Source organism: Phyllopteryx taeniolatus, chromosome 2 (assembly GCF_024500385.1).
Source record: "Phyllopteryx taeniolatus isolate TA_2022b chromosome 2, UOR_Ptae_1.2, whole genome shotgun sequence".
Classification (NCBI taxonomy): Eukaryota; Metazoa; Chordata; class Actinopteri; order Syngnathiformes; family Syngnathidae; genus Phyllopteryx; species Phyllopteryx taeniolatus.
The window spans coordinates 38,260,697-38,285,174 of NC_084503.1; the positions used below are offsets into that span (position 1 = coordinate 38,260,697).

A 24,478-nucleotide genomic window follows, 5' to 3' on the forward strand; every position below is an offset into this window, starting at 1 on the left:
CAAACTTTTGTTAAATGGGAGTCATCACACCATTTTAAGTCACTCTGATTAACCCCAATAAAGTTTGGTTGTTCTAGTAGGATTTTTCTGACTTTTATTTTTGCTTTCTAGCAGAAGCCTAAAGTTTTTTTGCCTAACACTGGCTGCCATTTTGAACTGTTCATAATTCCCTAAACCTTGTCTAAAACCCCAGCTGAAGAAAAACAGCCCCTAAGCATGACACTGCTACCGCAATGCTTCACTGTAGGCATGGTGTTCTTTTGGTGATGAGCAGTGTTGTGTTTGAACCAAACATATCTTTTGGAATAATGGCCAAAAGGTTCGACCTTGGTATCATCGGACCAAGTCTCCCAAACACACATGGAAAATGTTTTGTTGTTATAGGATGGTGTGCACTCTTGTGGAGTTCTGTTATTTATTTTAACCTCACGTTTTTTGTTTTTTTTTTTCAATTGAGTTATCCAGGTTAGATAACCTGCTATTTGGATACGGTTGTGTAGGCTTTTAAATCCCTAAACAGAAATGAGTTTTACGGCGTCCAATAATATCTCAAAGTCTCCCTCGCTGTGCAAATACGGGTCGATCCCAGATGGACAGCGCAGACCGCTCCAATCAGCTCACAAAGGTGATATAATTGCCCGGGCAGGGTGGGATGAAGCCACAGCCTTTAGACTTCTCCACTCTCCTCCTTTCCCCATTGCAACTATTCTCCTAGTCTATACTCACTGATTATACTCCCCTCCCTCATTGTTCCATTATCCCCCCTCAACAACAGGCCAATTTGTCCCTGAAGCTCAGCTCCCGCCTCCTTACCCCCCTGCTATGTTATTTAGCCCCTCTCTCAATGGCAGGTACCGGTCAGAGGACTTCTACGGCATCTCGGCTATTCCTCCACGTCCCTCCTCCCCTCCCCGGCAGCCTTTAATCTGATTACAGGGCTTCTGCGGTCTTTCAGAGGAGGCCAGTCCCAGGAGGACAATAGCGGACCAAGTGGTTTCACAAACACTCTCGGCAGGCTAATATGATTCTCAAAAGGTTCTCTCTCTGCAAAATCACTGAGGAGGAACATCTCTCACTTCCTGCCTCATACAATCCAAACTGCAATACTTATTGATGCAAGTAAAGATGCTGATTAAGATGTAGAAAAGGTTTCAAGCAGTTGTGTTCCTTTTTTCCTCCTTTCACTAGCACTTACTGGCCATAACATTAGCTACTGTATAACTGCACAAGGATGGGATGTCTAAGTTTGGTTCCTCTGGATCAGAGATGTGTGTAAGAAAACATTCTAAAAATTCTCCTTTATGTTGGGGATTGATGTTTTTCTATAAAGAGAAAATAAATGTCTTCTAAATTATGACAGACCACAGAGCAGAATGTTGTTTATTACTCTGTCGAATTTCAATGATTAAAAACGATTAAAAAAAAACAACTCCCCTCACTCTTTTGGGTTCTCTCCGTTGACATGCGTGTACTCACAGCTGACAACGAGGCACTCTAAAGCGGCCACGCCAGGCGACTATTGGAAGTGAAGATGAATTTTCGGGGTGTAATGAATTTGCGTCACACAACTGCTGGCACTCAAGACACTCCAAGTTCTTAAATCATGCTGTTTTAGCCACACCCTAAAAAAAAAAGAATCTGTTTAGCGCTATATCGCAGCAATTGAGTACTACATGGTTCTAAGTCTTTGCAAATGTTTTTAGCAATTATATTCAAACATGTATAATGTGTGAAGAAACTTAGTTCAGAATTCACTTGCATTAATATGTCTATATGTGTAACTCATGAATTCTTCGTTTTATGAAACTCTTCTTAAAGTATAGCTTTCGTTTTATGGTCATTTCATTTCAGAAAACATTATGAATTAATACTTTAGGAAGACAAGGAGATGTTAGAAAATTACGAAAAAGTGACGCAAAACAATGTCTATTTTTGACCACCACAGGCAAACATACAGTACACGGGGCACAACAAAATGTTTGACCTCGGTGACCTTTCATAACAACCTGATAGTTACGTGTTTGACCCCATCCCTGTGCAGAATATGTACTCTCTGTGCATTAAGAGTTCATTAAGTCACACTCCATTGGTCAGGAAATGACCCCACTGTGTGACCTGTCTGCGCTTCGTTCCCATCACAATAAAGGCAGCAACAGAGACCACAAGCGTTGACCTCCAGGAACCCACACAGCCGCTTCCCCCTTTTGCTTTTTTTTATTTTTACTTTACAAAAACATACAGTAATGACAATTAAGTACAAACACAGAATGTGAAAAATGAAACACTTCTGTCCTCATTTTTGGCTTCAATTTCAAAGACATTGTCTTGCTTCTTCTGATGTGCAGTACAATACAGACATCCAGATATACATGAGACGGTCACAAGTTACTACTCAGTAACCAGAAGTAATATTAGTGCTTCTGGTTTCATTTCAGTCCAAGTTGGGTTTTAACAACTGAGTTCATCATGTGATGTTGCCCCCCAAGCTTCCTTAATGAAGGACGTCTTCTGTAGTACAAAAGAAGTGTTTTTCCCCCCCTCTGCAATCAGCCTTATGCCAATGTCCTCCAATGACCTGATTCCACCCCCTCATGGATACAAAAATGATCCAATAATTGTGTAAGTGCAATATGTTTATCCCTGAAGAGAAATTCCATATGAAAGAGCAATAAACAAAATCACTTGATGTCTTTAATTTGCATTTACATATGATTCGAGAACAGAAACAAAAATATACAATATTACAGTAATTGAGCAACCTACTGTGTCATAGTCACTAAAACTTTTGTCACCTTAACAGGTCAGGCATGCGGCAAGAAACAATTAGACTCTTATATACACACTTCTTATAAACACCTTCAGTTCATTTTAAAAGGAACACAAGCTACAGTTCACAAATGCATTTAATATTGTCAACAAATATCTTTCGATGGACGCACGACACAAAAGACTTCAAACCTTTTGTCACCGTCATAAAGGAGAAGAGGTGTTTGCAACAAGTTCATTCTGCACATCACACACATATACACGAATACACAAACACACACACAAACTATTTCCAACACATACCATTTATAGGACTCATTATAATTTAAATCCAAAATCAAATTGCACACGTTATGCTTTCCTCTGTCCGGTGTTCCTTATTCTGAAGCAATTTTAAGTGTCCATGCTTATTGATACAATTTGTTGATTGCTCTGTCAAGTCCAAGGGGCTTGTCCACTGTGAGACTAGCTTTGCTCCACGGAGAAGTTGGACTCAGATCTGCCAAAATAAAAATAACAAATACAAATAAGACCTGTAATCTGACCTGTTAGGAAGGATTTCATAAAGCAGCTCAAAATTGAGAAGAGTGACTTTACAGGTCCTGGTGCTTGGTGATCATGTGGTTGTTGTACTCCAACACTGGAGGAATGCTCTCCTCTTCCTCGGGCAACTGCAAGCGGCACAAGACACAAATTCATCATCATCTCCTCCAGATCAAGACGACAGCGTCACCCCAGGACCGCTCACGGAGCAAAGGCGTCATCTAGTGGTAAGAAAGAGCACTTACCTCCCAGTAGACTTCATCGTCGAAGCAGTTGTCATCAGCAGGGTCGCCCCAGATTGGGATCCTGAGAATGAGACCTGGAAAAAAATGAAAAATTATAATTAAAAAAAAAAAAAGCGTTACAATCAATCATTAACTGATTTCAGCTTTCAAGATTTTCCAACTTTATTTTCCCTGTGCCCCTAGAAGACTTTGGCCCATATTTTAGGTGAGGAGAAAAAAATGTCACAAAAAGGGGAGGCACACGTTCACTACTTACTTACATTCTGCCATCTAGTGGAAAAGCATTTAATTTTATATATATATGCCTGTCACTATAAATCTTTGGCAAAGCTGGAATATATACATTATTCATAGTAATAGATTTCCCATGGCAGACTGGTTCAGAATCACGGACTAATATTTTTATATTTAATATACATATATATATATAGGCTCCAGCACGCCCGCGACCCTAGTGAGGAGAAGCGGTTCAGAAAATGGATGGATATGATACTCCCCTCCTTTAGCTGTCACCTTATTGTGGTGGAGGGGTTTGTGTGTCCCAAAGATCCTAGGAGCTAAGTTGTCTGGGGCTTTATGCCCCTGGCAAGGTCACCCATGGCAAACAGGTCCTAGGTGAGGGACCAGACAAAGCACAGCTCCAAAAACCCCTATGATGACAAAAAATTCAGGAAGACGTTTTCCCTTGCCTGGACGCTGATCACCGGGGCCCCCCTCTGGAGCCAGGCCTGGAGGTGGGGCTCGAAGGCGAGCGCCTGGTTGCCGTGCCTGCACCCATGGGGCCCGGCCGAGCACAGCCCGAAAGGGTAACGTGGGTCCCCCTTCCCGTGGGCTCACCACCTGTGGGAGGGGGCATAGGGGTCGGGTGCACTGTGAGCTGGGCGGTGGCCGGAGGCGGGGACCTTGCCGATCTGATCCCCAGCTACAGAAACTGGCTCTAGGGACGTGGAATGTCACCTCTCTGGCAGGGAAGGAGTCCGAGCTGCTGTGTGAGGTCGAGAAGTTCCGACTAGACATAGTCGGGCTCGCCTCCACACACACCTTGGGCTCTGGTACTTGTCCTCTCAAGAGGGGTTGGACTCTCTTCCACTCTGGACTTGCCCATGGTGAGAGGCGCCAAGCAGGTGTTGATATACTTATTGCCACCCGGCTCGGCGCCTGTACGTTGGGGTTCACCCCGGTGGACGAGAGGGTAGCCTCCCTCTGCCTTCGGGTGGGGGGGACGGGTCCTGACTGTTGTTTGTCCCATGCACCAAACAGCAGTTCAGAGTACCCAGCCTTTTGGAGTCCTGAGAAGGGGTGCTGGAGAGCGCTCCCGCTGGGGACTCCATCGTTCTGCTGGGGGACTTCAATGCTCACGTGGGCAATGACAGTGAGACCTGGAAGGGCGTGACTGGGAGGAACGGCCCCCCCTGATCAGAACCCAAGTGGTGTTCTGTTATTGGACTTCTGTCCTCATCACGGATTGTCCATAACAAACACCATGTTCAAGCATAAGGGTGTCCACACGTGCACCTGGCACCAGGACACCCTAGGTCGCAGTTCGCTGATCGACTTTGTGGTCGTGTCATCTGACTTGCGGTCGCATGTCTAGGACACTCGGGTGACGAGAGGCGCGGAGCTGTAAATTGATCACCACCTGGCGGTGAGTTGGCTCCGATGGTGTGGGAAGATGCCGGTCCGAGCTGGAAGGCCCAAACGTATTGTGAGGGCCTACTGTAAACGTCTGGCAGAATCACCTGTCAGAAGGAGTTTCAACTCCCACCTCCGGCAGAACTTCACCCACGTCTCGGGGGAGGCGGGGGACATTGAGTCCGAGTGGACCATGTTCCGCGCCTCTATTGCCGAGGCGGCCGACCGGCTCTGTGGCCGTAAGGTAGTTGGTGCCTGTCGTGGCGGAAATCTACGAACCCGTTGGTGGACACCAACGGTGAGGGATGCCGACAAGCTGAAGAAGGAGTCCTATCGGACCTTTTTGGCCTCTGGGATTGCTGAGGCAGCTGATGAGTACTGGCTGGCCAAGCGGAATGCTGTTCTGGTGGTTGCTGAAGCAAAAACTCAGGCATGGGAGGAGTTCGGTGAGGCCATGGAGAAAGACTTCCGGATGGCTTCGAGGAAATTCGGGTCCACCATCCGGCGTCTCAGGAGGGGGAAAGCAGTGCACCACCAACACTGTGTATAGTGGGGATGGGGCGCTGCTGACCTCGACTCGGGACGTTGTGAGTCGGTGGGGAGAATACTTCGAAGACCTCCAATTCCACCGACACGCCTTCCCATGAGGAAGCAGAGTGTGGGTTCTCTGAGGCGGGCTCTCCTATCTCTGGGGTTGAGTCACCGAGGTGGTTAAAAAGCTCCTCGGTGGCAAGTTCCCCAGGTGGTGAATGAGATTCGCCCGGAGTTCCTAAAGGCTCTGGATGTCGTGGGGCTGTCCTGTTTGACACGCCTCTGCAACATCGCGTGGACATCGGGAACAGTGCCTCTGGATTGGCAGACTGGGGTGGTGGTCTCCCTTTTTAAGAAGGGGGACCGGAGGGTGTGTTCCAACTACAGGGGGATCACACTCCTCCCCCTCCCTGGTAGGGTCTATTCAGGGGTGCTGGAGAGGCGGGTCCGTCTGGAAGTCGAATCTCAGATTTGGTAGGAGCAGTGTGGTTTTCGTCCTGGTCGTGGAACAGTGGACCAGCTCTACATCCTCTGCAGGGTCCTCGAGAGTGCATGGGAGTTTGCCCAATCAGTCTACATATGTTTTGTGGATTTGGAGAAGGCGTTCAACCGTGTCCCTTTGCGAGTCCTGTGGGAAGTGCTTCGGGAGTATGGGGTACCGAACCCCCTTATATGGGCTGTTCCGTCCCTTTACGACCGGTGTAAGAGCTTGGTCCGCATTGCCGGCAGTAAGTCGGACTCGTTTCCTTAGCGATAGGGTGAGAAGCTCGGTCATCCGGGAGGATCTCAGAGCAGAGCCGCCGCTCCACCACATCGAGAGGAGCCAGATGAGGTGGCTGGGGCATCTGATTCGGATGCCTCCCGGACGCCTCCCGGGTGAGGTGTTCCGGGCACGTGCCACCAGGAGGAGACCCCGGGGACGACCCAGGACACGCTGGAGAGACTATGTCTCTTGGAACGCCTCGGGATCCCCCCGGAAGATCTGGAGGAAGTGGGTGAGGAGAGGGAAGTCTGGGTGTCCCTACTAAAGCTACTGCCCCCGCGACCCGACCTCGGATAAGCGGTAGCAAATGGATGGATGGATATATGAAAATTATATAATATAACTAATAACTAATTAACCAATAAATAATGAATCATAACTAATATATAATATTCTATTAAAGTTGCTTACTTCCTCAATGGAAAATTTCCACATTAAGAAATACAAAAGAAAATGTATCTTATTTTATAGTAATATTAAAACATAGAAAACTTTATTCTAAACTTGAGTGCCTAAAAAAAAAAAACATTTACAGTTTTCAAATAGCCATAATTATTTTTAATTAGTAAGACCAGTGATCCTAAAAGTGTGGTGTGGGGTCCCTCTGGTTGTTTGCGAAAGAATCATTGTCCAAGTACAGTTCAGTTGTATTTAACTTTTATGTCCGACACATTTGCACTGAATCCTTAAGGATTGTTTGTTCTTAAACATTTATTTAGGTACATTTTTATTTAATTTTGATGTCCAATACATTTTAATTGCATTAGTATTTAACTAGGCGGCACGGTGGACGACTCGTTAGAGCGTCAGCCTCACAGTTCTGAGGTGCGGGGTTCAATCCCCGTCCCCGCCTGTGTGGAGTTTGCATGTTCTCCCCGTGCCTGCGTGGGTTTTCTCCGGGCACTCCGGTTTCCTCCCACATCCCAAAAACATACATTAATTGGAGACTCTAAATTGCCCGTAGGCATGACTGTGAGTGCGAATGGTTGTTTGTTTCTATGTGCCCTGCGATTGGCTGGCAACCAGTTCAGGGTGTACCCCGCCTCCTGCCCGATGACAGCTGGGATAGGCTCCAGCACGCCCGCGACCCTAGTGAGGAGAAGCGGCTCAGATAATGGATGGATGGATGGATTTAACTAGTTTTATAAATTTTCCTTCATTGAAGCGAAGTGTTGTAATGTTACAGTGTACAATAATATTATACACACTTTTTAGAAATGAAATCTCTGCCTATTACGCTACTGTATTTGAACTTTTATCATGATAGTGTCCCTGTACTTGGAGAGTTTTTTTTACATGTATCAATATAGTCTAACTCACCAACAAGTGCTCCTCCCACGAGCCCAAAGGCGATAGCCACGCATGTGCCAGCAGCCTGGAAGCCTCCCTGCGTGCCCACAGACCTGTTCTTAAACTTGCCTTCAAAGTCAAAGGTGTCGATCAGTCTGCAGGAACACAAATTGATGTTCATCCTCACAAAGCCACCATTGACTTCCACCACTCTCAGTTGTTTTTGCAAAGTCAATAGAAAGTCTCGACAATATATGATGTGACTTACACAAAGATGCATTCAGTGAGAATTGTGTGAGCGTGCTCGCGGCCTACCCCTGTTGGCTGTAGACACTTTCAGTGGCGGCGGCAGCCACAATTGCACCAGTAAACCCGCCAAGCATGCCCGGGACTGCATGCAGATTGTGGACACCACATGTGTCTTGAAGCTTTAGGTACTTTTCCAAAAAGGGCTGAAAAGGGGGGGAAAACATGATAAGTATAAGTTTTGTTATGATATGTAAATCACTGGGAATGGGTATGAACCCTATAACTGCCCGCTCGACCAGTCCGTAGAGCACATTAAGAGAGCAAATGATCAATTTTAAGGACTTATGATCAAATGACATCGCAACCATTTGATTGATATTGAAGTCTTTTTCCACCATCCATCCATCCATCCATCCATTTTCTGAGCCGCTTCTTCTCACTAGGGTCGCGGACGTGCTGGAGCCTATCACAGCTATCATCGGGCAGGAGGCAGGGTACACCCTGAACTGGTTGCCAGCCAATCACAGGGCACATAGAAACAAACAGCCATTCGCACTCACATTCACACTTACGGGCAATTTAGAGTTGTCAATTAACTTACCATGCATGTTTTTGGGATGTGAGAGGAAACCGGAGTGCCTGGAGAAAACCCACGCAGGCACGGGGAGAACATGCAAACTCCACACAGGCGGGGCCAGGGATTGAACCCCGGACCTCAGAACTGTGAGGCAGACGCTCTAACCAGTCGTCCACCGTGCCGCCCTTTTTCCACCAGTTTAAAAAAATATATATAATAAATAAGAAAAGTGACACAAAACTCTTTATGAACTTGTGAAAATGGGACAATTCACATTTTTGAATCTACATTTTGTCATGTACAAGCAGACAATGACTTTATAAAGCTCACGTTTAAGTTTCCTGCATTATGCATCATATTGCTATCTCATTATTACTCGTAATTATGACTTCATATCGCATAATTATGACTGCGTGTGTCATAATTATGACTTAACATTTTATTTATTTTCCATTTTTTTAAATTATTATTTTCGGAAACATGGAATAATTAGAATTTTTTCGGTTAAGATTTGTATTTGGAACTTTTTTTGTTGTCAGAAACTGGCTTCCATAGGTAGAGGTTGATATTTTGAAAACTATTGATTTTGTTATAACCTCTCAAGGGTGTTTTCAGTTTTTCGGCTGAACCTATCAGAGACAGGCGTGAGCGACAAGGTGTCAATGATTTGCCGTGGACTCTTGAGAACACTCCGGTCACTGCACTCACCCGGCAGCCTTGTGCTCACCTGTTAGCTTGGGCTCCATGGGCTTTGATGGCTATTTTGGAATATCCACCTCTGGAAAAAAAAAAAAAGCCCAAACCTCATTTGCTAACAACTGGGCAAAAGTCGCAAACAGAAGCCGAGCTAAAGCAGCTGAGAGGACTCGTGGAATTAGCAACATTTCCACACGACAGGTACGTTTATCACCTGTTTTTGGTTTAGAATTGATTGTACAGTCTCCCCCCCCCCCCCCCCCCCAAAAAAAAAAAAAAAAAATCAAACCTAAAACCAATAAATTGAGTGTTATAGTAACATTCTATTACAAATAAGTCATGTAGCAGCCATGGCTAACGTTGACTTGTTTACAGTGCTAATGCTAGTTTACTATTGCTAGCGTTGCTAATTTGTTGAATCTGGACAGCGTTCTTTGTGACTATTTGTCACGGCTTTGCACATTTAGAATTGCATGCCATTATTAATGGCAATGTTTGAGAATCACGCTCACGCATGTCAGTTGGGGGCACAGCTTTGGTCAAATTTGGGAGGGGGGTTAGTGAAGTGGGGCTACAGTGTCAATTCTTGCTAGTGGTTTTTAAACTGCAAACGTTCCCTTTAAGTGGACAAGTCACATTGAATTTGGAGGAGAGGCGACGACAAGCTCACCGTGACAAAAAGGTAGCCGAAAGTGGAGATGATGCCAGTGAGGAAGCCCACAATGAGTGCGCCGTAGGGCATGATCATGAACTCAGCTGCAGTTCCCATGGCAACTCCGCCAGCCAAGGTGGCATTCTGTATATGCACCTATCGGGTGAAAGGTCATGTTAGTCATGGCTTCGTCATGTGTTGTACTTCAAGTCCAGAAGCTCACCATGTCCAGTTTGCCTCTCTTTTGGGACATGCTGGATATGGCGACAGCGGTGAGGACGGACGACGCCAGGGCGATGTAAGTGTTGATGGCCGTCCTGTGCTGACCGGCGCCGTGGTCCGTGATGGCTGAGTTGAAACTGGGCCAGAACATCCACAGGAACAATGTACCTGTGAGACCAGACGAGTCAGACGTCAGCCGGTGGGACTTTCAAAATGGCTCCTTTGTGAGGAAAAGACATGTACCGATCATGGCGAACACATCCGAGTGGTACACGGATCCGTTCAGGCGCTTGCTTAGGTTAAGTTTCGGTCGGTACAGAACCCAGGAGATGGCCAGACCGTAATATCCCCCGAAGGCGTGGATCACCATGGAGCCACCAGCATCTCTGCACTGTTGAAATATTCACATCGGTGTTATCGATGGAAATACTGTGCAGGTACCTTCAGATAGGACTTTCATTCGTTCCATTGCCAGGCTTATAACTCAAAACACTCCTATCTCCTATCTAAAGCTAACACGCTATAATATAATATTTTACTTAAAAACATCCACTAATGACATAATTAAATGGAATGTAAAGAATTTAAAAAAAAATTGCTCCATGTTGGCTTCAATTCAATGGACATTGTGCTGCTCCTTCTTGTGTGTGTGCCATGGCCACCTGGTGGCAGTATAATAAAGACAGACAAAAACACGAGGAAGAGTTTCACTCCGGCATCAGTAAGCTGCAGTAACGAGTCATTTTTCACAAAGGATAAAGAATATACGCCTGTGAGTATTGTTATATTGTCCGCCTACATGTGTTGGTTGCGCCACCATTTCTGGTCAAGTATTCGTTGCTTAAAGGGTTATAGAACCACAACACTGATGGTATTCGTTAGCCTGGCTATGGCATTTTGCATTGTTGGTTAGCATTAGACTAAGCAGACTGTCATAAGCCAAAGCTATGTGGTTGTTTTAAATACACGTGTAATTCTCTTTAAGTTTAATTTGACAGTAAATATAATTTAGGAGTGGCAATAAACAGCTTGAAGACTCCTCACAATCTGCCGATTTGCTGCTTGTTGTGCCACAAACCAGCTCTCGTATCGCCAATTTTTGCTTGCAAGTCAAAGCAAACAAAAAGCATCCCAACCGCAGCTTGTATCAAAAAAACTTGGTATCTCAAGGCACCACTACGTACACTCATCAGACGCAGTATTAACGGTTTCAAAACAGTACCCTATACAAAGATAATAATGCTCAGTTTTGACTGACAGGTATTATTTGAACAAACGTTTTATTATTGTAGTTGTTGTTTGCATTGGTCTGTGGGTGTAATGCACAGGTGTCAAACTGGTGGCCCGGGGGCCAGATCCGGGCCGCCACATAATTTAATGTGGCCCGCGAAAGCAAATCAAAATTGCTCTTTGTGTTCTGGTGTAATACCATTGAGATATTTGCAAGCATTTTTTGTTACCAATCCCCCTTTGAAAAGAAATGTAATAGTTGAAAAACTTGTTTTTATAGGCTTCTGCCACTCCTGGAAGCCGTCACCTTATCGTGGTGGAGGGGTTTGTGTGACCCAATGATCCTAGTAGCTAAGTTGTCTGGGGCTTCACGCCCCTGGTAGGGTCACCCATGGCAAACAGGTCCTAAGTGAGGGACCAGACAAAGCACGGCTAAAAGACTCCTATGATGAAAAATATAAGTGGATCGAGGTTTCCCTTGCCCGGACGCGGGTCATCGGGGCCCCCCTCTCGAGCCAGGCCTGGAGGTGGGACTCGAAGGAGAGCGCCTGGTGGCCGAGCCTGCACCCATGGGGCCCGGCCGGGCACAGCCCGAAAGGCTAACGTGCGTCCCCCTTCCCATAGGCTCACCACCTGTGGGAGGGGCCATATGGGTCGGGTGCAGTGCGAGTTGGGCGGTGGCCGAAGACAGGGACCTTGGCGATCCGATCTCCGGCTTAAGAAGCTGGCTCTAGCTACGTGGAATGTCACCTCTTTGACAGGGAAGAAGCCCAAACTGGTATGTGAGGTCGAGAAGTTTCGACTCAATATAGTCGGGCTCCCCTCCACACACAGCTTGGGCTCTGGTACCTGTCCTCTCAAGAGGGGTTGGCACCGAGCAGGTGTTGATATACTTATTGCCACCCGGCTCGGCGCCTGTACGTTTGGGTTCACTCCGGTGGACGAGAGGGTAGCCTCCCTCTGCCTTCGGGTGGGGGGACGGGTCCTGACTGTTGTTTGTCCCATGCACCAAACAGCAGTTCAGAGTACCCACCCTTTTGGAGTCCTGAGAGGGGGTGCTGGAGAGCGCTCCCGCTGGGGACTCCATCGTTCTGCTGGGCGACTTCAATGCTCACGTGGGCAATGACAGTGAGACCTGGAACGACGTGATTGGGAGGAACGCCCCCCCCCCCCCCACCCCCCCGATCAGAACCCGAGCAGTGTTCTTTTATTGGACTTCTGTGCTCATCACGGATTGTCCATAACGAACACCATGTTCAAGCATAAGGGTGTCCACACGTGCAATTGGCACCAGGACACCCTAGGTCGCAGTTCGATGATCGACTTTGTGGTCGTGTCATCGGACTTGCGGCCACATGTCTTGGACACTCGGGTGACGAGATGGGCGGAGCTCTCAAATGATCACCACCTGGTGGTGAGTTGGTTCCGAAGGTTGGGGGAAGATGCCGGTCCAACGTGGCAGGCCCAAACTTATTGTGAAGGTCTGCCCGGAGTTCCTAAAGGCTCTCGATGTTGTGGGGCTGTCCTGGTTGACACGCCTCTGCAACATCGCGTGGACATCGGGGACCGGAGGGTGTGTTCCACCTACAGGGGGATCACACTCTTCAGCCTCCATGGTAAGGTTTATTCAGTGGTGCTGGACAGGAGGGTCCGTCAGGAAGTCGAATCTCGGATTCAGGATTTTTCGTCCTGGCTGTGGAACAGCGGACCAGCTCTACACCCTCGGCAGGGTCCTCGAGGGTGCATGGGAGTTCGCCAAACCACTCTACATGCGTTTTGTGGACTTGGAGAAGGCGTTCGACCGTGTCCCTCGGGGAGTCGTGTGGGGGGTGCTTCGGGAGTATGTGGTACCGAACGGCCTGAAATGGGCTGTTCGGTCCCTGTACGACCGGAGTCAGAGTTTGGTCCACATATCCGGCAGTAAGTCGGACTCGTTTCCGGTGAGGGTTGGACTCCGCCAAGGCTGCCCTTTGTCAGCGATTCTGTTCATAACTTTTATGGACAGAAATTCAAGGCGCAGCCGAGGCATAGAGGGGGTCCATTTTGGTGGCCTCAGTATTGCATCTCTGCTTTTTGCAGATGTGGTTCTGTTGGCTTCATCAAGCCGTGATCTCCAACTCTCACTGGAGTGGTTCGCAGCCGAGTGTGAAGCGGCTGGGATGAGAATCAGCACCTCCAAATCTGAGACCATGGTCCTCAGTTGGAAAAGGGTGGCGTGCCCTCTCCAAGTCGGGGATGAGATCCTGCCCCAAGTGGAGGAGTTCAAGTATCTTTGGGTCTTTATCACGAGTGAGGGAAGAATGGAACGGGAGATCGACAGGCGGATCCGTGCAGTGTCTGCAGTGATGCAGACTTTGTATCAGTCCTTTGTGGTAAAGAAGGAGCTAAGCCAAAAGACAAATCTCTCAATTTAAGGGTCGATCTATGTTCCTAGCCTCACATATGGTCACGAGCTGTGGGTCGTGACCGAAAGAACAAGATCCGGAATACAAGGGGCCAAAATGAGTTGTCCGGGCTCTCCCTTAGAGATAGGGTGAGAAGCTTCGTCATCCGGGAGGATCTCAGAGTAGAGCCGCTGCTCCTCTACATCAAGAGGAGCCCATTGAGGTGGCTGGGGCATCTGATTCGGATGCCTCCCGAACACCTCCCTGGTGAGGTGTTCCGGGTGCATCCAACACAGAGGAGACCCCGGGGACGGCCCAGGACACGCTGGAGAGACTACGTTTTTCAGCTTGCCTGGGAACGCCTCGGGATCCCCCCGGAAGAGCTGGATGAAGTGGCTGGGGAGAGGGAAGTCTGGGCGTCCTTGCTAAAGTTACTGCCCCCACGACCTGACCTCGGATAAGCAGTAACAAATGCATGCATGGATGGATAGGCTTCTGATTTCAAAACTGGCTATTCATCAATGTGTTGTGGATATGGTATGTAATTACAGTGTAGGAGGTAATCTTTCATTTATATGGGTTCACAGTTGTAGCGGCCCTCTGAGGGAAGTCATAACTATGATGTGGCCCATGACAAAAATTTGTTTGACCCCCCCCTGGTGTAATGCATCATACTGAGAGGTGTTTATCTTGTCGGCAGTAGAGTACAGTTGCAGATGTACCTGTTTTGTTGTGGCTGCTGAGTCCCTAATGCATCAGCACAAAGTACAAAATGTTCTCAAGCACCAAATTGTTTGGAATGATGATTGCTGGCGAGACTCACATGTAGGAGGTCGAGGATGATGTATTCCTCCACAGCGAAGAGTGTGACACCGAACAAGGTGAAAACCAGCGTCTGGACAGGGCTGACTTTACCCAGCAGGGCACCGTAGGCAATCAGAGAGCCGGCGCAGCAGAAGTCAGCATTGATCAAACTGCAAGAAACAATGAGAAAAGAATCCAAAAAATGCATCCAGTAGCCAAACTTGAAGGTCCAGCTCTTACAATAACTCTTGGCCACATGATTCCTCTCTGGGCTATGAACGGAATGGGGCTCCAGGACATCACATGACAGATTTCTGTTTTTTCCACAAAATGGAAGCTGTAGTTGAAACCTGAGGCACAATTACCCTCACCTTTCCACTCCAATGGTGATTTTTCCAGTCTTGGGGTCAAGGGCGTGGAACCAGCCCTGCATGAGAAGAGCCCACTGCAGGCCAAAGGCGGCAATCAGGAAGTTGAAGCCCACTCCTCCGAAACTGTAACGTTTCAGGAAGGTCATCAGGAAACCGAATCCAACAAAGATCATGACATGGACGTCCTGGAAACCTAGAAATACAAAGACATGTTGTCCATGTTGAGTTTTAAGACACAAATGAGCCATAGTGATTTACATGAAATAATTACTACGGTCCAGAAAATTAGATTCTTTGTTCGACAGCAACTCAATAATTTAATGAAATACTATCATTGCCATCATTGATACATTTTATCACAATTTTAAACACCCCTCCTGGAAGCCGTCACCTTATCGTGGTGGAGGGGTTTGTGTGTCCCAATGATCCTAGGAGCTAAGTTGCCTGGTGCTTCACGCCCCTGGTGGGGTCACCCATGGCAAACAGGTCCTAGGTGAGGGACCAGACAAAGCACTGCTAAAAGACTCCTATGATGAAAAATATAAGTGGATCAAGGTTTCCCTTGCCCGGACGCGGGTCACCGGGGCCCCCCCTCTGGAGGTGGGGCTCGAAGGCGAGCGCCTGGTGGCCGGGCCTGGGCAGCCCGAAAGGGTAACGTGGGTCCACCTTCCCATGGGCTCACCACCTGTGGGAGGAGCCATAGAGGTTGGATGCAGTGTGAGCGGGGCGGTGGCCGAAGGCAGGGACCTTGGCGATCCGATCCCCGGCTACAGAAGCTGGCTCTAGGGACGTGGAATGTCATCTCTCTGGCAGGGAAAGAGCCCGAGCTGGTGTGAGGTCGAGAAGTTACGACTAGATATAGTCGGACTCGCCTCCACACACAGCTTGGGCTCTGGTACCAGTCCTCTCGAGAGGGGTTGGACTCTCTTCCACTCTGGAGTTGCCCACAGTGAGAGGCGCCAAGCAGGTGTGGGTATACTTATTGCCCTCTGGCTCGGCGCCTGTACGTTGGGATTCACTCCGGGGGACAAGAGGGAAGCCTCCCTCTGCCTTCGGGTGGGGGGACGGGTCCTGACTGTTGTTTGTGCCTATGCACCAAACAGGTGTTCAGAGTACCCACCCAGAACCCGAGCGGTGTTCTTTTATTGGACTTCTTCTGTAGACTTCACGGATTGTCCATATCGAACACCATGTTCAAGCATAAGGGTGGTTCGCAGCTGAGTGTGAAGCGGTTGGGATGAGAATCAGCACCTCCAAATCTGAGACCATGGTCCTCAGTCGGAAAAGGGTGGCATGCCCTCTCCTGGTCGGGGATGAGATCCAACCACAAGTGGAGGAGTTCAAGTATCTTGGGGTCTTGTTCACGAGTGAGGGAAGAATGGAACGGGAGATCGACAGGCAGATCGATGAAGCGTCTGAAGTGATGCGGACTTTGTATCAGTCCGTTGTGGTAAAGAACGGTCGATCTATGTTCCTACCCTCACCTGTTGTCACAAGCTGGGGATTACGCCAGCACGGTGGAGGACTGGTTAGCACATCTGCCTCACAGTTCTGGGGACCGGGGTTCAAATCCCAGCCCCGCCTGTTTGGAGTTTGCATGTTCTCCCCGTGCCTGGGTGGGTTTTCTCCGGGCACTCCGGTTTCCTCCCACATTCCAAAAACATGCGTGGTTGTTTGATTGAAGACTCAAAATTTCCCGTAGGTCTGACTGTGAGTGCAAATGGTTGTTTGTTTCTATGTGCCCTGCGATTGGGTGGCGAGGTGTACCCGGCCTCCCGCCCGTAGATAGCTGGGATAGGCTCCAGCAGCCCTAGTGAGGATTAGCGGTAAAGAAATGGATGATCATAGATACAGTATATGCATCTTCATTTTTTTTATTATCCAGAAAACAAATAATTAATTTAAAAATAAAACAAATACAAGAAACAATGTCAACAGTGTACAAACAAAATGAAAAATGTCATTTCTGCCACTAATAATAATAATGAAAAAAGATACTTACTGGGATATCTGAAATAGAAGTCATTTTCAATATCGCTTGTGATGTTGTTCTTCTCTTTGAATTCCTCCCAGTGAGCGTCTGACTCATCATCATAGCGGATGAACACTCCAAAGAGGATGACCATAGCAATCTGCCACACGAAGCAGACCACGGGCAGACTAACCCGCACATTGGTGTTCTTCCGGACATTGCACATGGCCTCGCAGCAGTTCCCCATGGCGACACGACCTGACGACCCTCAGCTCGCTGTGCTTCTGCTGCAGCATCACAGCAGGTATATATGGAGAGCTGAGGAGAAGGGTGTGTCCCGCTTCATGTTTTCCTCTGCTCACAAACACATGGATTTGTACACACACACGCCTCACCTGAGAGGAGGTACACCACTCCTTTACCTGCGAGTTCAGCATTTGCATCAAGATTGCCGGCATTCCTGACAAAACAAGACGTGGCCCAAAATCTGAAAACATTTTGGACCAGATTAACGACGACGCAGACAAGTCAATCCCTTTTAATTAAGGGTCATTAAATATAAAGTTTGCACCTGTTATTGAAAATAAGCAGTGTGCAGATATCAACCCTTTTCAAATGATTCATGAATTTACAATGTAACAGAAGAACATCAATTGAATAATATGTCCATTATTGTGGTTTGCTTTAGTGTAGAAGAGCAAAGGGATTACACTAAGGGGTGTTTCTATTGTGAGTAAATTACAACTAAGGAACCAAATTAGTACAACCGCGCAATGTGATCCAATTTAGTCGTACTCTGCAGTACAACCACAAAAATAAAGACATTGTTAAATTAACAAAGTTTCAATGTCCAAAAAGGCAATGTTTTCGAATCATATTTTTGATGGGATTATTTATTGGAAATTGCACAAGACCGTTGCACTTGTTTTGAGCCTTTTAATTACCATGATCTAATGTATTGTGATGCAACTCTAGTATCACGCTGCACAATTGTTGTCTATGTATTTGTCCATCCATCCATCCATTTTCTGAGCCGCTTCTCCTCACTCGGGTCGCGGGCGTGCTGTAGCCTATCCCAGCTGTCATCGGGCAGGAGGCGGGGTACACCCTGAACTGGTTGGCAGCCAATCGCAGGGCACATAGAAACAAACAACCATTCGCACTCACAGTCATGCCTACGGGCAATTTAGAGTCTCCAATTAATGCATGTTTTTTTTTTGGGATGTGGGAGGAAACCGGAGTGCCCGGAGAAAACCCACGCAGGCACGGGGAGAACATGCAAACTCCACACAGGCGGGGACGGGGATTGAACCCCGCACCTCAGAACTGTGAGGCTGACGCTTTAACCAGTCGGCCACCGTGCCGCCCTATGTATTTGTATTTGCTTTTATTTTGTTTTGTTTTGTTCTGTTGTTTGCTGCCAGGATGAGAATATTTTCTCAGTTGCCTTACGTGGATACGTAAAAGTCAAAAAAGCAACATTTAAAAAAAATTATCTTGTTTTGGTCATCTCATCAGCCACGTGTTTAATCCTCCCCTTCCTAGAAAGAATGTGGACAGGATATTGTATCAGAACTTCCTCGTGTGGGACAGTCCTTTCACGTGTCTACTGACTGTTTGCGTTGTACTAAAAACGAAAAAAAGCATTTTCGACGATATCACGATCTAGAGATTACGGTTGAAGGATTCGTCACATGTTGGGGAAGCTGGTTTTGTTGTGACATTAAGAACATTCCAGATCATATCTGTCTCCTATATGCGTTCATTCTTCAATTCATTACATAAGACATCATGTGTCTCTGAGAAGATTGTGCCTGAAGATCAAGTGGATGTGAGCACCTGTTTGGTTATTGATGCTTCACACATGTTGAACAGGTGGGGCTGATGGAGAGGATGGATGAGGGGACACCACGTTACCGCACGGCAGAGTCAGTATCGCCACAAGGTGCTTTTTGAGACGTCCCCATTTCACCCCCCAAAAAGTTGAGTTCCTTCGTCCATTGAACTTCATATTCACTGTAGTAAGTAGATGTTATGATGTTAGAAATGCATATTGGTCACACTTTCAGACTATTTTTTTTTTTAATGAATTAACAGCAGACTCGATATCACCTTAAGGTGCCTTTGAGACTTCTGCATTTCACCCTAAAAAGGTTGTGAGGTTAGAAATGCACATTGGTTAAGCTCACATTTTTTATTTATTTTATTTTTTATTTAATAAATAATTGCAAACAGACAATGCACATGCAAACAGAAAAAATATGTGAGCTTGACAATGACAGATTGGACATTTTTCGTTCATGTTAGTATTTAATGAGCACATGGTGGACCTTCACTTTGCAACATGATTTAGTTAGCAAGCCGTGTACTGTTTAACAGATAAAGTTAGAATTTCTGAAAGGTTTTTATGTCTATTGACATGTCACTTTGACAGAGTGGACATGTTAAGCTCGACAACATTACAGGTATACTACACATAGTATGGTGAAAATGATGAAACGTAAGTGTAAATATTTTCTCTGAAACTGCAGCCTCCATTGAAGAAAGACAAAAGAAGGAAAAGGTGGTCGTATTGTCACTGAAAACATCAGCGGATTTCTTAAAGGGACACTTACCCCATCATGACAGTAATTTAAGGGATACATGCAAAATATACAACCTGTATGTGAAAATAGACTATTGCAAGAAGTGGCGTTTTGGCACTATACATGTTCAAAATGACTCGTTTTATCAAATCTGGTGGACATAAAACCACGTAAACACATTTGTGATTTAGTATCATTTTACCACTTTTTACAGACACTGTGGTTAACAAAGCAGTGTTGGGAAAGTTTTGGATTCAATTTAAAAAAGGCATAAAAGGAAGGAAACACGTTTTAACACATTTATCATTGTGCAAATGTTTGACCACTTATAATAACACCTCAGAGTTTCATTGTTCTGCTACATTTTTGCGACGACTCGATCAAGTCCTCAGCTACACTGAATCCAGCTGCTTCGGCAAATCCCTCAGTTCAGTTTTGACTTTGGTGGTGTCAATTAGTCGAGCTGTACAGTCGGTGTCATAACTCTCAAATTATTGCAGTGTGTCCGATGTTGACTGCTGTGAGGGAATACCACGGCTAGCATACTTGGTCTTAAAATGTTTACCTGATTGCTCAGTGTCATTGAACACAACCTGAGGAATGACCCTTTAACACATCGCACTCGTAGCAAACCGGTTTAAACATATACATACATACATTCGTGTTTGACCGGGTTTAAATCAAGACTCTCAAGTTCCTATGGCACTAAGTCATCCAAGCAGAACTTGAGGGACTTTGCTTTGTAACCATTATCCAGTCACTAACTTCAGAGTTTACAGGATCTTGGTTAGGACCTTTGTTGGGAAACACAAAATAGTAGTAGTAGTACAAATACAATCACATGCACTAATTTCTAAGCAGTTGGGCATATTTCTAGATCTAGTTCAAGGATAAAAAAGAAGCTTTGACAATTAATCTGAACCCCCAAGAGACAACGATAAAATGTTGGATACAAAATTACTACTAAACAAAGCGCTAGACACTCACAAAAAAGTACGGAAACCTTTATATTATGCAATAGTGAAGTCAATAATAATACGTAAGAACCACCATTTCAAACGTTTGTCAAAAAAATAATGTGAACAACGTGTATATAAGGAACACATTTGTTAAGTGCAAATTAATCTTTATAGCAGCCCACGTCTGGTTACTTCTCACATTTACAATGGATTTCCGTTGGAGATCTGGCTGAGCCAGTCCAAAAATGTGCTTCCATTAAAGCCATTATTTTTGTTCATTTGAATGTATGCTTGAAGTCTGAATTGTGAATTCCCTTCATCTTCCTCTCTGTGGCAGACGTCTGCCTGAAGGTTTTGGGCCAAAATTGATGATATCTGGTACATTTCATTAGTCCGTGCACTTTGACTAGTGTCTGTTCCTTTTCCCGTGAATAGGCTTTCTCAGGGAGACCGAGGGGTGCAATTCCTCAAGACCATACCCACAGTGAACCAACCTGGTGGCCTATTCAACTGAATCTGGGACCTTAGTCAGGGTAGAGGCAATTATGAACAGTGCCAAATAATAGTCAATTTTCACGCTAAACCTTCAGATACCTACTTCTAGGATGAACATACATTTTACCAGAACTTTTCTGTGTTGTAAATCAAGTCTTAAAATGCACATTGATCATTTAACCATGCAAAAACAGTTTGTACATGCACCACACACAACTCTCAGTTATGTTTAGACTAACACAACAATGTTATATATCACTGAAGTATAAATTGAAGAAGAAAAGGGAGTGCCACTGCAGGCATGAAAACTATTTGCGCTAATAGATGTGGAAATGATACATAGTCGCCTTCAAATACTTCCCCTGGCCTGGCGTCTATGCACATGTGACAGTGGGGCTGTATGGAGGTTTGAGATGTTATCTTGCATTTTACATTCCAACCTTGTTGTCCATCACATGCCTTGTTACGCTCTGCATTAGCTGGGGAATGATGCCTCAAGAGATATTAGCAGCGCCTGTGAGTTAGCGTGGAAGTCAGACACACACCAGTGAAATTGAGCAATTATGAAAACAAAGCTTGTCCCTTCCTTTTTCTGCACTTGAGTGTTGAGTGTTGCCACAATGTATGATGAGGATCGACATCATGTGGCTTTAGTCCTGTTTGTAAAAAAAAAAAATTGTCATGCAGGCTACGGTGGAACCTCTACAGCAGGGGTTCTCAAACCTTTTACACCAAGTAAAGCCTAAAAAAATACTTGGCTCTCCACATACCACCATAATGACCAACATTAAAATACAGTAGCATACAGTCTTAAAAATAATAATAATAATAATTTTTTAAAAAGTTAATAACTTTTTTCATGCAAAGGCTTAGCTAGACTTGCTTATATCCAGCGTTGGAAAGATTACTTTGGAAATCTAGTTGGTTACAATTACAATTTACTATTTCAATTATTTTCTCAAAGTAATACAACCATTTTTACATTTTGATTACCTTTCTTAATTTTTAATGAATGCATCAACAGGACCCTAGGATGTTTCCTATCAAATCATAGATCATCATTTTGGAATTAATCACATATTTGTTCTTCAGTTTGTTCTTAAGCCTCAAACAGAAGATTGAAGTTTTTTTTCACTTTTTATGCACATCGCTGTCCTGGCTGCTCAGTACAATATGGCCAAAGCGTCTATAAGTGGACATGAATAATACAATACAAAGAACAGAATTTACACTTGACTGAGCTATGTTTAGTCATTCTTTTTTAGTCCCTTTGTTTGTCACAGTGTCATGCATCATCAACATGTTAAGTATGACTAGACAATGTGTTATTCAAATCCATCCATCCATTTTCCATTGTGCTTGTCTTAATTACGGCTGTGGGCAGACACATGCACACATAGACCCCAAGTGGTGCTCATGCAACTGTCCTTTTCCCTGCCTGAAAAAAGTGGCCTTTTTGTTGCAGCCCCTTTTTTTTCATTCATTAATATTTATTGAATAATTTTTTTTTTTTATAGTGAAAACAATACCTTCACTGTCATTAGTTCCAACCAAAATGTTTTCAAATTGGAGGGTTTTTATTCCTTGGAGAATTATTCGTATGTTCACAACTTAATCTATTTCGGGTAAATCTGAGGCGCTTTAAATGGTGACAGGTGTGTGCTAACCCCCTCATTTAAAATGGGTTTGAATGTGTTCGCTTCTGAACACAGCCACATCCCCATTCACTGAATAAGAGGGTGTGTGTACTTGTGCAACCACGTCATCTCACTTGTTTATTTTTCTTCACCTCAAAAAGTTTTCAATTGAGCTGTACAAGTTATATGTACAGTAGGTTAATTAATAGTGGGGAAAAAAAGTTTTTAAAATGAGTTTTCTCTTTTTTGTATATTACAAACACCTGACATTTGTTATTACGTAGTCACCTCCTTTGTTAAAATGGTATTATTGACTGTGATGATTGTGTTAAAAGAAATAAATGGAGAAGTAAAAAAAAAAAAACCTACAGATTTTTCCTAATTGTATGAATAATTTTGGCCATGGGTGCCCTTGGGTGAGCACCTGCCCCCCAAAATGTCTATGCATGTGCCATATGCTTGACCGTGGGTGAGCTGGAATAATGTTTGGCTGAGAAGCCGCGGTGTACACCCTAAAACTCGTCAGTGGCCGATCACAGCGCACATGTAGGCGAACAACCATTCACACTCACATGCACACCTAGGGACAATTTAAAGTTTTGAATTCACCTCACGTGCAGGTTTTTGGAATGTGGGAGGAAACCAGAGTACCCGCGTAAAACCACAACCCTCAGAACGATGCTAACCACTTGGCAACTATGTTGCCCTAATGTTGTCACGTTTTATTTTAATAACAGTAAACTTGTTTTTACACAATAAAATACACATAAAAACACTTGCCTCATTGCCTGTACAGTTAATAAATGTTTATGATGGCAAAAGGTTGACCCTGGAATAGATTTCATATGGGGAAAATGATTCTAAATAAAAATTATTTTTAAAAAATTCTCATATGAATATAAATGAGTTGCCATTATTTCTAATCTTATGTGACACCTGAAATGTTCCCATCATTCTGATATCTAAAAAGTGTTGCATCCCAGGCCAAAAGGCAAATGATCTAGTAGTTCATTAGATGATTGTTTGGCATAAGATTAAGGCACTTAGGCCCTCGAGTTGTTATGAGCGGGCTGACGAGAGTGACTAAGCTACCAGAAATTTGAACGGGAACATAGCAGCCAGATGCCAGAGCGATATTAAAGCGTCAGGCAGATGTCTGCTGCCGGCTGACAGCGAAGGGCAGAGCTCGCCCAGGACGATGTAATACGGCGATAACCTTAGTCAGGCTCAGAATAGGAGAACTTCGTTGTGTCACATGGTCTATCACGCACACACACATGCACACACCCTCATGTTTGTCAAGAGCAAACACAGGTGAGCCTCCTGCCTTTATTGTTTCTCTGTGCTAAACTATTAGGAACATGCCACTGTGGCATGGCTAAATAAAAATGTAAAGAAAATAAATTGTTCAGGCCAGCAAACACTTTTGAAATAATCCCAAATTATTCATATTTCTCTTTTGTTTATAATTTAACATACTAATGTTTCCACCTCAGATTCTACAAATAACACATGTCAAGGAAAAGAATGTAAACATTTCATTTTTAAAAATGAGATTGTCATGGTGAATTGTGCAGAAATATTTGGACAATGACAACAACTTTGTGTATATATATATATATACATATATATATAAGCTCCTACTAAGTAAAAAATTGTGGGTACTAGACTGGCCTGCCTGCAGTCCAGACCTGTCTCCTATTGAAAATGTGTGCCGCATTATGAAGCGTAAAATACGACCACGGAGACCCTGGACTTCAAGCATGGGAAGAATTCCACCTACAAAGCTTCAACAATTAGTGTCCTCAGTTCCCAAACATTTATTGAATGTTGTTAAAAGAAAAGGTGATGTAACACATTGGTAAACATGACCCT

The 24,478-nt window shown here is 45.1% G+C and overlaps 1 protein-coding gene and 1 long non-coding RNA gene across 2 annotated transcripts; one reads left to right on the forward strand and one right to left on the reverse strand.

Moving 5' to 3' along the window:
• Window positions 1-2,669: 2,669 nt before the first annotated feature.
• Window positions 2,670-17,180, reverse strand: LOC133474412 (ammonium transporter Rh type C). The gene is made up of 11 exons (XM_061766111.1): window positions 16,958-17,180; window positions 14,956-15,148; window positions 14,604-14,754; window positions 10,410-10,557; window positions 10,168-10,334; window positions 9,963-10,100; window positions 8,086-8,222; window positions 7,801-7,925; window positions 3,555-3,628; window positions 3,364-3,437; window positions 2,670-3,265 (listed from the first exon to the last, which is right to left on the reverse strand). The coding sequence occupies exons 1-11, from the start codon at window positions 17,172-17,174 to the stop codon at window positions 3,232-3,234; spliced, it is 1,458 nt and encodes a 485-aa protein (XP_061622095.1). The 5' UTR covers window positions 17,175-17,180; the 3' UTR covers window positions 2,670-3,231.
• Window positions 17,044-24,478, forward strand: LOC133474413 (uncharacterized). The gene is made up of 3 exons (XR_009787488.1): window positions 17,044-17,231; window positions 18,803-18,948; window positions 20,907-24,478. It is a non-coding gene; the product is annotated as an uncharacterized LOC133474413 (long non-coding RNA).

Coding starts and splice junctions, on each gene's coding strand:
- LOC133474412 (XM_061766111.1), bottom strand. CDS start 17,174: ATGGGGAACTGCTGCGAGGCCATGTGCAATGTCCGGAAGAACACCAAT. Junction 10,335..10,409: donor GGATGTGTTCGCCATGATCG/GTACATGTCTTT, acceptor CTGGTCTCACAG/GTACATTGTTCCTGTGGATG. Junction 3,266..3,363: donor ATCACCAAGCACCAGGACCT/GTAAAGTCACTC, acceptor TTATTTTGGCAG/ATCTGAGTCCAACTTCTCCG.